This window comes from Quercus robur, chromosome 1 (assembly GCF_932294415.1).
Source record: "Quercus robur chromosome 1, dhQueRobu3.1, whole genome shotgun sequence".
NCBI lineage: Eukaryota > Viridiplantae > Streptophyta > Magnoliopsida > Fagales > Fagaceae > Quercus > Quercus robur.
Window position 1 is genome coordinate 51,729,177 of NC_065534.1, and position 13,681 is coordinate 51,742,857.

General features: G+C 36.4%; 1 protein-coding gene across 4 annotated transcripts in view; it reads right to left on the reverse strand.

The window, feature by feature from the left end:
* LOC126691565 (sterol 3-beta-glucosyltransferase UGT80A2-like) overlaps nt 1-13,681 on the reverse strand; it is a 46,168-nt gene that overhangs the window by 8,751 nt on the left and 23,736 nt on the right. Inside the window, exons 10-14 of one of the 4 annotated variants that reach the window (XR_007644802.1) lie at nt 12,938-13,040; nt 12,736-12,812; nt 1,965-2,211; nt 1,358-1,405; nt 1,157-1,277 (exon numbers count right to left, since the gene is read on the reverse strand). Coding sequence is in view for 2 of the 4 variants with exons in the window: in XM_050386585.1 (XP_050242542.1) it covers nt 1,128-1,277; nt 1,358-1,405; nt 12,736-12,812; nt 12,938-13,040 (378 nt within the window). In the remaining 2 variants the exon portion in view is untranslated. Of the gene's footprint in view, nt 1-1,127; nt 1,278-1,357; nt 1,406-1,964; nt 2,212-12,735; nt 12,813-12,937; nt 13,041-13,681 lie in introns of those variants that run through there. The other 3 variants (XR_007644804.1, XM_050386585.1, XM_050386591.1) reach the window with 3 other exon arrangements.

The window sequence follows — 13,681 nt, forward strand, 5'->3', positions numbered from 1 at the left end:
CCCTGATTTTGACCATCCACTCAGTCAAAACTGCCTACGACCTATTGGATCGAACCAAGTTGATAGGGTGGGTTGGTTCTTTCAAATATTTTCTCAATTCTAATAGAAGATAGTGATGTTATGGAAAAATCTTAACCGTTAATTCAACCATGAATGGTTAGGATTTTAAGGTTGAGTTACCATAGGAACTCTAGAAGATCTGTATCAATTTTTACATGCATTTACCAATTTAATATCGAAGACAATAATCACTTACGACATGTTAATAATTATTTAAGCTAGCATTAAAGATGACTTCTATCATATCATTTATTTAAATATTATTTAATCTTAATCGTACAAGTTAAGGTAAGATTTCTATTCTATAGCTAGTAGAAAAATACATTTCTAATTTAAACAACATTGTTTTACCATATGCATTTCCAAAGAGGCAATCAAATTATAAAGGAGATGCTAATTGAACCCAATTACCTTGATGCCTTATTGGTAATTAACCTTAGGTGGAAAATAAGGAAACTATTTACAGGAATAAAAAAAGATAATTGGCACTTTAATTAATTACAATAATTAAATATTTGTGGCTTCAATTAAATGACATAATTAAATATTTGTGAATTTACTCAAGCAAGACGTTCATATTCTTACTCATATTAATATTAACAAAATACTTTTCCTAATTTCTTTCTATTTAGTGAGGTGTAATATAATTTAAACTAATAATTCCCTAAATCTTTATACAAAACAATGAGTATTATAAATAATTCATAAGAAAAAAGTATCCAAATAATTTTAAAATAAACCATAATATACTAATGCATGGGACATCAATTAGTTGCAATAAAATTAAAAATAAAAACTAGTATCCCTTTCCATGAACTAAAGTATCCGTGCATGTCCTTTTCAAGAGAATTTATCAGCTTCAAGTCTAACTAAAAAGATAAATATTTCTACTTTTAAGGCATAAAAATAAACTAGAATCCCTTCCATTAACTTAAGTATCAGTGCATGCCCTTTCAAGAAAATTTAGCATCTTCAAGTCTAACCAACAAGACAGCTATTTCTACTTAAGGCATATACATAACAACATGACTCAGACAACAAAATTAAGATAGGATGTTAACGGCTACCTCAGGATCTAGCATGAAGTTAATAGCATCAACCAACTTTTCACGTGAAAATTCATCAATTGGGATAGGTGCAGGACCTACTCCTCGGGCATGAACCCGCTCTCCCCAGAATGGTTGATCACCAAAGAATGGGACAATGGCTGTTGGACACTAAATAGCAGAGAAGACCAACATAAGCAACTGAAACAATCACAAGACTATGAATCTCCTAGAATAGCAGAATTAGTTACCGCAGCTTTAAGGCCAGCAGCAGTTGTTCCAGCACCGCCATGATGCACCTACGTAATCATTTACCAAACAATAGGTGATTAAATATGAATCTAAAACATATATTGACAATAATATATCCTAAAAAGGTATCATCTTTGACAAGGAGCTCTGTTCACTCAACATAAATCTTTGGTTATGTTTTAGTCATATGATTCATTTTCTGTCTGATTAGGATTCTTGCTATCTTTCTGAGTTACTATGGTACAATCTCTATTACATTAACCTTTTCTAGTACATAGCACACAAACAAATACCATAATGAATGTAACCAACCACGCTATCAAGTAAATGTCAAGCAAATGAAAAAAGAACAGCAAAGAAAAGTAGAATAGGGAACACACTCAGTAAATATCAAACTTTCAGTCGTATGATGAGAGAAATAAACTTTTCATGATGTCAAAAAAAGCAGCCTTAACCACACCATCAAGCATCCTTCTAGTAACTAGATGAACCAAACGCATCACAACTTCAATTTGCAATTCTAATATTGTTGGCAACCATCAAAATGAAAGTCTTAAGTAGTTAGAAAGTGGATCAAAAATGTACATGAAGCTCTCTAACAACCACCTTGCAATCATTGTCAACCAAGTATGAGCCATGTTGGGAACCATCAAACCCATAAGTTTAAGCAGTTAGGAAGTGAACCAACAATATATGCGAAGCTCTCCAACCATGCCATAATCTACTTAACTTCCTTGCTTGTTTCTAAAGTGTCAATATACCAAAGCTGTATGGTTGGGTAATGACTTGAACTTGAGTTGATTCTCTTAACCCCTGTAATATGCATAATCTTCTGTAAACAAGTCCTTTTAATCTGAGCAGAAAATGAGGTTTTCAGCTGTAAGTCACCTATATTAGAAACAAACTACATATCCAAAAAAAGAGTAGAAACAAACTAACATTTAAAGGTAAGAATTTGGACCCAATAACGAATAGTAAATGGCTGTTTTGAAGTTACACAGCAGTTATTGAGGAGGAGCACAAGCAGGCACTTCAGCATCATAAAAAACATGATACTGTTAGAAATTTCATGTGTGAGCAGCTTGATTAGTTGAGTAGTGAAGTCCCACATTGGATACTAATGAGAAGAATAAGCGGTTAATATAATATAGTTGAGCTCATAGCCATTGGCTTAAGCTTTTCAGTTAAGTGTTGTCCTTATATGTTATATTAACTAATTAATTGGAGTCTCCCTAATATGTTCTCTCCCCCAACAATTGGCATCAAAGCCGATGGTTCATGGGCAAGTATTCGGTAGTAGAGGTCCCACCAAGTAGAGCTACAAGACTCATGTTCGCTCCACCAATGGTTGAGTAAAAAGGTTCTACTAAGTATGTTGGTGGCTCCCATCAATGTGCAAGGATGACTCCCATGTTCACCCTACTTATGGTTGAGTAAAGGGCACACCATTGGTGACGGTGATGCATCACATTTGGATTGTAAAGAAAAAAAGGCTTCCCAAACACAACTCCACATCACATAATCAAAACTACAATATATGTAGCAAACGATCCAACGTTTCCTTTTCCCCCTTTGTCGACACAAGCATCAACAATCTACCAATATGATTTCTTGATTTCAGAGATTATTGTTGTTCAGGATCTTTCCCCCACCTCTGTCCACAGAAAGATCCAAATTTGCTTACCTCCAGCCATCCCAAACTGGCAGGTCCTTTTGATGGTAGAAGGGGACAAGTGTAAAAACAGAAATAGGGAGGAATCACTTTTGTGTCTAAGAATAGAAAGGGAAAAAGAATTTTTGATGGCTGCCATACTAAACTTGCAGGAGCATCCAATACCAAAACAAAGAAGGCACCAGTAGTTTATTTTCTTTAGCCCATAGTTATAACCAGACTAGTCTTTTATTTCTCAATGTTAGGTTTTATTTATTATTATGCTGAGAAGCATGGACAAAAACACGACATGAGACATAGTGACATAACAATTCTTGAAAAATTATGAGACGACACAATGGGGGTACAACAATTAATTAATTTATTAGTAGATAACTTTATATTTTATTTATTTACAGGCATATATTAAATTTATTCTATCTTTTTTAATAACTATCTATCAAAATATTTAAACACATTGTGGACACGCATGCAGGAGTGTCCTTGGCATGTAGGATTGTCCATCCACCTGCAAAATCCGACCCACTGGCTCAACCCGAACCAACTTGATGTGTTGCAAATGCCTGTGGCAATCAACAGCGAGTGGAGCTCTTCAAAACCCAATGCACTCAGGTCAAGTGGCGAGTTTTTCACATAGAAATCCAACAAAATTGACCCACTCTGATGGAGACACTCCAGGTTTTACGGTTTCCACCCTGACGCCCCATTGTCGGTTTTTAACACATCTAACTTTGACCTGTGGAAGTCTGAATGATCAAGCTCCAACTTCTTCATAGTTGACAGGGGTTCCATTTTCTCCTATCCAATGAGGCTGGGTTGAGTCTCAAACTAATCCACTTGATCAGCGGACACTTGTCTACTACTACCGTGTCTGACATGGACTAGCTAAGGGTTTAGGGGTATCTATACTCTATACTGCTTAGTTATAATGTCTTTAGTATTTTGAGGACCGGAAAATTATCCTCTCCATTTGAAGTAGATTCATTTCATGATTCAAAGTGAATATTACAAACCTCATCATTTGAAATTTTAAAAGGCATGGCACTCTATACGTTGTTAGATCCAAAACATAAAATGTTAATCGTGAAATGGAGAAGATCTTGTTTTCTATGTGACTAACATGTGACTTTTTAATGAAATTTGATGGTTAGTATTTAAATATTACATATTAGATGAAGGGCTAGGGTTCTAGAGTTACTAAATGCTATAATAAATAGCCCCTTTTGAATCGTACGCAACCCTCTCTTATCTAATTTATGAAATTTCAAATTTGAATATTTCTTAAGTAACTAATATTTAATTATTCCAACTTCAATCCTATTATCTTATTTTTTTACTTTAATCTTGATTGTTGCTAGAATGTCTTTGTAAACCCTTCTTCTACACCAAACATAAGTTCTCTAACTGCACCAAGTGATATCAAAGCCAAAGATCCTGGGTCTAAGCCATAAAATTCAGATTTGAGTCAAACGTCCCAACCTTAAGCTATGGTTGCTCATGGTAGAAGTCATGGGGCAGATAAAATCAAGGTCGGAAGACAAAGATGGCTGAGGTAAGGTATATGATTAATGATTTGTCGTGAGTCATACAAGTTCTTCTACGATTGAAACCAGTAGGAACCTGTATGCAGAATCTAGAAGGCAATTGCAAACCTTGGGACATACCAAAAATGTGGTCTTCAAAATGAGAATGTGTTAGGAGTCTAAGTGTAATAGTTTACTGATGTACTGAAAGATTGGTGTATTACATTGTATGTTAGGATTGCTGGCATGTGCTGGTATGTTAGTTGGAATGTCAGTTAGTTTGTTAGTTTCGGATGGAAGGGGTACTCTTGTGTATAAAACTGATAAGGATCATAATGAGAAATATCCAGAAAAGTTAACCCATTTGCTCTTATCTCTTCTCTCTCAATTCTCTCAACTCAGGAGGCTAGTTACCCTCAAAATTACTGTTTTTCTTCTCTCTTCTAAATTCTGATTAGCCAAGAACCTAACAATTGGTATCAGAGCCCTCTTTCCTGCACCATGACTAAAACCAATTCTTCATCTTACATCAATGAATCCATCTCCAATCTCAAAACCACCACTGACCACCATGCCCATTCTTTACAAGAAATTACTCAACAGCTAAATGCTAATACCCAGCAGTTGAATGCCATTAGTATTGCTCTGCAAAAACTCACTAAAGCTGAAGAAAAGAGACAACAACAATCTGTCTCCAAAATCCCCATCTCGGTCTCCAAAATCCCCAATATCAAAAGCTGTTACTCTGCCACTTTCAAATCTGTCAAAGAGTGTGAGACTTGATTTTCCTCGATTCAAAGGGGATGATCCTGCATCTTGGATATACAAAGCCAACCAGTATTTCAGTTTCTACCAAACCCCATGCAATGAGAGGGCTGTTAATGGCTTCTTTCCACATGGATGGAGATGCCCTGGTGTGGTTTCAAGACAATGATGAAATAGGGGTGTTTGCAACTTGGGAAGGTTTTGTGGAAGTGTTATTAAGAAAATTTGGGAATACTACATATGAAGATCCTATGGAATCACTTACAAGATTGAGGCAGACAACCAATGTTGTGGTTCATAAAGGGAAATTTAAAGCTCTATCGAATAGAATTAGGGGCTTGTCTGACAATCACAAGTTAAGTTGTTTTCTTAGTGGTCTTAAGGATGAGGTGAGGTTGCCTGTGAAGATGCTCAATCCCAAGAACCTTAATGAAGCCTTTGGATTAGCTAAAATCCAAGAAGAGTACTTGAATAGTAGCTGCAGAAGTCAGAGGTCTTCAATTGACTATTCTAAGCCTTCAATTTTGGGTCCAAAGCCTGAGGTTAAGTTGGAATCCAGATTTAGGCTTCCCTTGCAAAGGTTATCACCTGCTCAAATGGAGAAAAGGAGAAAGAAGGGTCTTTGTTTCAACTGTGATGAGAAGTTCTAGCTTGGTCATCAATGTAAGTCTGCTAAGCTTTTCCTGTTAGAGGGTCTTTGTCTTTTTCAAGAACATAGCTCTAGTGTTCAATTAGTAGAACTTGATGATTCTGAGGCTACTTTGTTACAATTAGATGTGGATAAATCTGATGTTAATAAGTCTGAACCTAAAATGGCAGAAGCTAAGATCACACTTTATGCTCTTTTGGGTAGTCCCTCACCTGGTACAACGAGAATTAAGGGAAAAATTAATGGACATTGGTTTATTATCTTCATTGACACTAGGAGTACTCACAATCTTATAGATGCTACTATGGTCTCTGTTTTACATTTGCCATTAGATTCTTCTTTAACATTTAAGGTGAAAGTGGCTAATGGTGCTTCAATTAGAAAAAAACGTGTCTGCTCAAATGTAAAAGTTGCTATGCAAGGTCAGGTTTTTGCAGTAGACTTGAATGCATTGGCCTTGGGTGACTATGAATTGGTCTTAGGTACTCAATGGCTCAGAACCCTTGGTCTAATCCAATGGGATTTTTTGGAAATGTCTATGGTGTTTCAACATTTCAATAATACTGTGAGATTAGTGGGTTTGCAGCCTACTGGTTTGACCCTTCAAGAAGGAACTCAATTCTTTAAACCACCTGTGAAAAAGGGTCTCATGTTGCAGATTGTCTCTTTAGCCACCACCAGTTCTTCTTCACAGTGTGCACCAAAAATTGAGGAGTTACTGACTGAATTTTCTACTATTTTTTTAGACACCTACTAGTTTACCTCCTTGTGGAGGTCATGAGCACCAGATTATTTTAAAGGAAGGCATTGCACCTGTGTGTCAAAAACCCTATAGGTTCAAAAAGCTGAGATTGAGAAGATTGTCAATAAACTATTGGAGGTTGGGTCTATAAGGCATAGCTAGAGTCCTTTTTCTTCCCCAGTGTTGTTGGTTAGGAAAGCAGATGGTTCTTGGCGTATGTGCATTGACTATAGAGCTCTAAACCAGGCTACAATCAAGGACAAGTTCCCAATCCTAGTTGTTGATGAGCTACTTGATGAATTAGCTGGTTCTAGCATTTTTTCTAAGCTAGATTCGAGATCTGGTTATCACCAAATTCGAATGAAGAAAGAGGATATTTCTAAAACTGCTTTTGGAACCCATGAGGGTCACTATGAATTCTTAGTTATGCCATTTGGCTTGACCAATGCGCCATCTACATTCCAAGCCATAATGAATGATGTTTGCAGGCCTTACTTAAGTAAATTTGTGTTGGTTTTCTTTGATGACATTCTGATTTTCAGCAATAGCTTGGAGCCTAGGAAGCACAGTTGTGGATTTAGGTTCGGGTGCGGGTGCGGGTGCGAGTATAGTGTGGCGAATCAGCATTTTTTGAAAAAGTAAAGTGCGGGTGCGGCGGAATACGTTTATTAATAAATTATTAAATATATTTTTATTGATATTTTTTATATATTATTAAGCATACTTTTTCATATAATGGTAAACATATACCAATTTTTTTTTCCTTTAAACTAGAGTCAAAACTGTGTGTTTTGCCCAATGCTATCAAATTTTTTTTTCCTTTAAAGTAGAGTCAAAACAGTGTGTTTTGCCCAATGTTATCAATACCGTTTCAAAACTCATTTCGGTTTGTCCATTAGAATAGTATATTTCAATACCAGTTTATTTCGGCGTACCATTTCGGGATTATCGGGATTACTACTACTACTACTAATAATAATAATAATAATAATTTTAATATAGTCTCTTTAAAATCATAAATAAAGTGGAATTATTATTATAAAATATTTATTTATGGTTTTTCTTTTAAAGATAAAAATAAAAATTTGTTTCATTGTTTAAGTAACCTTCCCAGAAGGTTCTGCAACCTACTTTTTCCCATTTCCCAACCCACCCACATGAAACTGTGAAAGCATTTTATCAAATATCAAATCACCTACTCCAATTGTAACTTTATTTCCTTTTGTCTTTGTGCTCTCTTGAATCTCTTTGCACTGTATCTCAAAGCTCCTTCTCCAGGTTCTCCTCTTATTCTCATCTTCTCTTTTTTTTTTCTTTTTTTCTTTTTTCCTTTCACAAAGTCATACTACTTCTGCTCCATCAGTCCACGTTGATCTTCATTTTTTTTTTTTCACCTTCTCTGTTCTACTAACAATGAGACTTGAAAGCGTCAAGACTTGCCCAAATTTTTTACTTTTAAAAAAAAAAAAAAAACACTTATTTCAGCCCGTTTCGTTTTCCGATTCGGCCTGTTTCAGACCGAATCAGCCCGTATCGAAAAACAAAAAAAAAAAGGATTTGTAACAGACGCAGGTGCAGCCGCATTGACGGCCGCACAGCGCCTCCGTGCGTGTTGGACGCAGGTGCGCCACCCCTGGAGGCGCACTCATGCTTTCCAGCTTGGAGCTGCACCTTCAGCATCTTAGAGTTGTTCTCAGCTTGTTATTGCAGCATCAATTATATGCCAAAAGGAGCAAATGTATTTTTGGTATTTCTGAGGTAGAGTATCTTGGCCATATCATTTCTGGCCAGGGTGTGAGTGCTGACCCCTGGAAGACTTTTGCTATGCAGGCATGGCCTTCTCCAAAAACTGTTAAGGCTTTAAAAGGATTTTTAGGCCTTATAGGTTACTAGGAAATTCATCCAACATTATGGCCAGATAGTTGCTCCCTTGACTGCCCTGTTGAAGAAAAACGCCTTTGCTTGGTCCCCTCAAGCTGAAGAATCATTTCAGAAACTCAAAACTGCAGTGTGTCATCCTCCTGTCTTGGCTTTGCCTAATTTCACTAAGCCCTTTACAATCGAATCTGATGCTTCAGGTTTGGGTTTAGGGGCTGTTCTGATGCAAGATCAAAAGATCAAAGGCTAATTGCTTTCCACAGTCAGCTTTTGAAGGGCAAAGCTTTGCATCTATCTAACTATGAAAAAGAACTTCTAGCTTTGGTTACTGCTGTGCACAAATGGAGGCCATACTTGTTGGGTAGGCCATTTATCATAAAAACTGATCAACAAAGCTTAAAGTATATTTTGGAGCAACGAATTGCTACTCCAGCTCAGCAAAAAAGGTTGGCTAAGCTCTTGGGCTAGAAGCGAGCCCATAAGTTTTACTAGCTAGAAGCGAGCCCAAAGGGCTCTACTTTAGAAAGGTTCCCTATGTTGCAAGGTCAGTTTGGTTGTCATTGAAATGGACATATATGGATGGTTGTTCCCCATTGTTTGATGAGGTGCCTTTTGCGGGAAAGAAAAAACAAGTGCTTTGAAGATAACAAGAGATCCATGCCAAACCTCGAGTTATTCTTCTTTAGAACCATATTGGATTGGTTGTCAGCTTTGACAAACCAATTCTTATCTTCAATTCTTGATTTATGTAATTTTTGTACTTGATTTGTTTACCCTATTCGTTTCCTATGTGCTTGGGTGTCTCTTTTTTTATATCAATAAATCTTAATCACTTATCAAAAAAAAAGGTTCCCTATGTTATGCCCTTTGATTTCACCTGTTTCAGCCTACGCTATAAATTGCTTCGGCACAAAATAGGAAACAGTCTCTCCAACGCTTAAAAGAAATTTCATGTTAATTAAATAAGATTGAGACTTTGGATAGGATAGAATGGTAGAGAAGATTTAATCTTCTCTCCAATTCTTTTTTTTTTTTAACCATAAAAAATAAAATAAAAAAGAATGGGAGAGAAGATTAAATGTGGCCAACCCAAATTTAGTTTGTTAAGGATCTATAGCCAAACCCAAAGCTTTGAAACTATGCAATGAGGGCCAGATAAGTAATTTTATGCAACCCCTGCAATTTGACAAGATTTTCAGCAATTGAGTTGTCTAAAAATTTTAGGAAATTTTGAATTTCTTCAATTATGAATCTATTTGGATCTATGTGTCTTTCTTTTACAAGTCAAATCTGGAATCCCAAAGCTACTAACAAAAGAAAGAGCCCTCATATATTAGTAACCCAAAAGAATACAAAGATTTTGATTTTAATGAATATTGTTTTTGTTATGAGTAATAGGGACAAAACAGTAATATCATGTACTTTATATATAAATAATATTTTATGTGTTAGGGCTGACTAATCAAACCCTAAAACACTTTCACAGTAAACAACATGGTATCAGAGCCACCAAGCCGCCACTGCCGTTAACCCTCCGACCACCACCCACCGATATTGTTGTTGCCGGCAACCATATCCTTACTCGCTAGCTCCAACAACCCTAATAGAGACTCCGACGATCTCAATTTAGTGGCTAAAGGAGTTGTCCAGCGCCAATGACCCTCTCTCCGGTCTCGCGACACCAAATCGACGTCGCCTGATCGCGAGAGAGGTAGGGTTTTACTCGCCCTCCTCCAGCGACCATCCTAGCTTACTCGCCGGTCCTCGCACTGCCACTCCTGCACCCTAGCGCCGCCGCCGGAGTTTTTCAGTTGAGGGTTTCAACCATGGTCTAATTTTCTTCTCTTCTTCAATACGTTCTCTGCATATCTGTTCAGGCAGCCTTAGGTTGATGTTTAGTGGTGGATTGGGCAATTTTTTTTTTGGTGTTGGTATGGATTTGTTGCTGCCTTGTTTTTTGGAATAGTTTGGTGTTGATTCGTTGATAGATGAGTTACTGTTGACGTGGCTGATTGGTTGAAGTACATTGGTTGCTGGTTGGAGTTTGTTTTAATTCAGTCCAGCTTATTTCTTTAGTGTTAGTTTGTTCTTCAGATTGCTATTATGGAGTCCAAAGACAGTGCTCAGCCCCCTAATTATTTCTTATCTCCTGATATGTTATCAATTACCTCCATTCGTCTAAATGGTAGTAATTATGCTCAGTGGGCACAGGCAGTTGAAGTCTTTCTTCTTGGTAGAAAGAAGTTTGATTGCGTGATTAAGGAACCTCCTGTACCTACAGACCCTAAATTTGCTGATTGGAGAGCCGAAGATGCACAAATTAGGAGTTGTTTGTGGAATAGCATGGAGTCTAAGATCAGTTGTAGAGTCCAGATTGCTGATATGTTTACTAAAGCTTTAAGTAAGACTCGTTTGGGTTTATTATGTAACAAGCTAGGATTGTATGATATATACTCTCCAGCTTGGGGGGAGTGTTATGAGTAATAGGGGCAAAACAATAACATCATGTATTTTATATATAAATAATATTTTATGTGTTAGGGTTGACTAATCAAACCCTAAAACACTTTCACAGTAAACAACAGTTTTATTTGAATTTTGAGGCAGGAGTGCCTGGCGCACTATTACTCTTTAGATGGCCATTCAAAAAACCCCACAGCAACAAACAAATTCTTTGTTGCCTTCTTGCAATTCCAAATTAAGCCATTCTCCTAACCTATAAAAAATCCCTCCCATATATGTTTGCTACCTGTTAACCACAATATTGACCATCAAACAGGGCATAAAATTCCTAATTTTGCTGCTGTACAAAATTTCTACAACTTGTTATACTCTGTTTCAGCCACCAAAATTCAAACCTTTCAAACCTTTACCAATATAAAAACCCGAATCACTTCACTCACTATAACAATTACCAAGATTATAAATTTTCTTATCCTAAAGCCCACTAGAAGGACATGTAGATAGATTCCTCAACCTGTCTTACATCATCACATTTCTTGTGCACAAGGACAATGTAGTAACACATGATCAACCGAATCACCACTCCACTTCCTCAAATTAAAGGTAGTGAAATCATTTTTGGAAGAGCCAGAATTTTATTAAAAGACTGCAATTAAGAGGAGTAACTCTAACACACTGGATGCATACAAGAGAGACACCAATAAAATGTCGTCTAAAATGGAAAGAATCATGAAACTCAATCAAATTAAGTTGAAATTACTTCTAGTAGCAGCCAACCAATCATTCATCAAACATAAGAAGATAAGCTTCAAAGGCTAGTATTTAATTCTATCTGTAAAGTTCCTTTTCTACTAAACTCCATTCATCCTTCACATTAGACAATGAGAAATTAATCCTAGTAGAGAGCTTTATATTAATGATCCTACACCATGAAGCCAAGAAAGCATGCCAACTAATGCATACACATCAGTCAGCTAAGTGAAATTGAGAATTACATGCCACTTTATCTACCAAAATGTAGTACATCTGAAGCCTTGAGGCCATACCATTGTTGCAAATAGTCAGAAACACAAGTAGAATGGGAGGCCAAGCCCCCCAAATTTTTCATTATATAATGTTAATAAAGATGTAAACAAGATAATATGAAAAAGAAAGGGATTTTTCTATGTCATGCCCTCACCCATTTAATTCCAAATATATTACAAAAAATACTACAAATAATATTATGATAGTGACAGCTGGTAGGGACACCTCACCAATAGTATCTTCTTGAATAGTCTACAATGGGGACACCTCACTAGGGCTGCCTCACCTATAATATCTTCTAGAATAGTCTAGAATGGCAACACCTCGCCAATGATATCTTTCTAGAAGGATACAAGGATACAATTCTTTCTCTTTTTAACACTTAATACAATTATAACTTACACATTGACCTATCAAGGTAAGTCCCTGCAAACTATAAAATTTTTCAAATCTCTCTAAATAAAATTGTATATAGGATTTTTGTATTAACCAGAAAACAAGGATGGAAAAGAGCCTAAATACACAAACCTTAAAAGGGAAACCAAATCTAAGCCCAACTGTCATGCATAAAGAAATCATGGCAGACCAACTCTAAGGAAACCTAATACTGTAAAACCTTGTCAAAATCAAAATCAATGAATACAATAGGAAGAATTTACCACAGCGATGCATCTTGGGAATAGCCAATCATGCGGGCAACTGTCCAGTAAGAGTACGAAGTCCTTCGGTTCTGCCACTGTAAAAAGTAAACTAGGTTAATCTATTTGCTTCTACAATATGCAAATTTCCAAAGTAATTACTAGTAGTAAATTTGGTGGGTTATAAATTCTATGCAATGAAAAAGTAGGTATAAGGACTCACAATTCCCAAGACCACCCCAGCCTTTGTTTATGATGCCTCTTTGTCCAGTAATTTCTAAAGCCTCAACTATAATCTTGGTCATTTTCTCCGGTTCTTCAACAGGCTGTTGCAATCTCGTTAACAGATCAGAAAGTAAAGAGATATATTACCATTCAAAGGAAATTCACCTTTTAGCTCCATTTATGAGCATTACAGATACTTCAATGAACTGCCATCCATATTTAATAGTACACACAATCAAGAAACGTTACATTTATTCGTGGGACACTACAAGGTAGTTCTCTATTAAACAAGGAAACTGACCAAAACCTAAATCCCCAATTGGAAAAGCAGCATGCTTATTACCAATATTGCAAAACTCTGTATCACAGTTTGCTTTTATGATTCCTCATTATCTATAACTTAACTCTAAGACACAGTCAATAATCCGATCCATTTTCAATTAGGCCTTGCTCAAGTCTCTTTAGGGGTTATCACCTAAGCCTCAATCCCAATCAATTGGGTTGGATACCAAAGGAGGACACATAATGTCAAGATGAAGAGGTTGGCATAGAATTGTAGTCAGTATTTTCTAGCCACCTTCTGATTCTCAACAGTAATGCTACATGGTATGTAACTAAGTTAAAAATGCAAAGCTCACATCGAAAAATCACAAAAATTAGGAGCAGGAAGGCATCAATAAGGAAAAAATAAGTGGAATTGTTAACATATGAGATTATACCTTCCAGTATATATATATATATA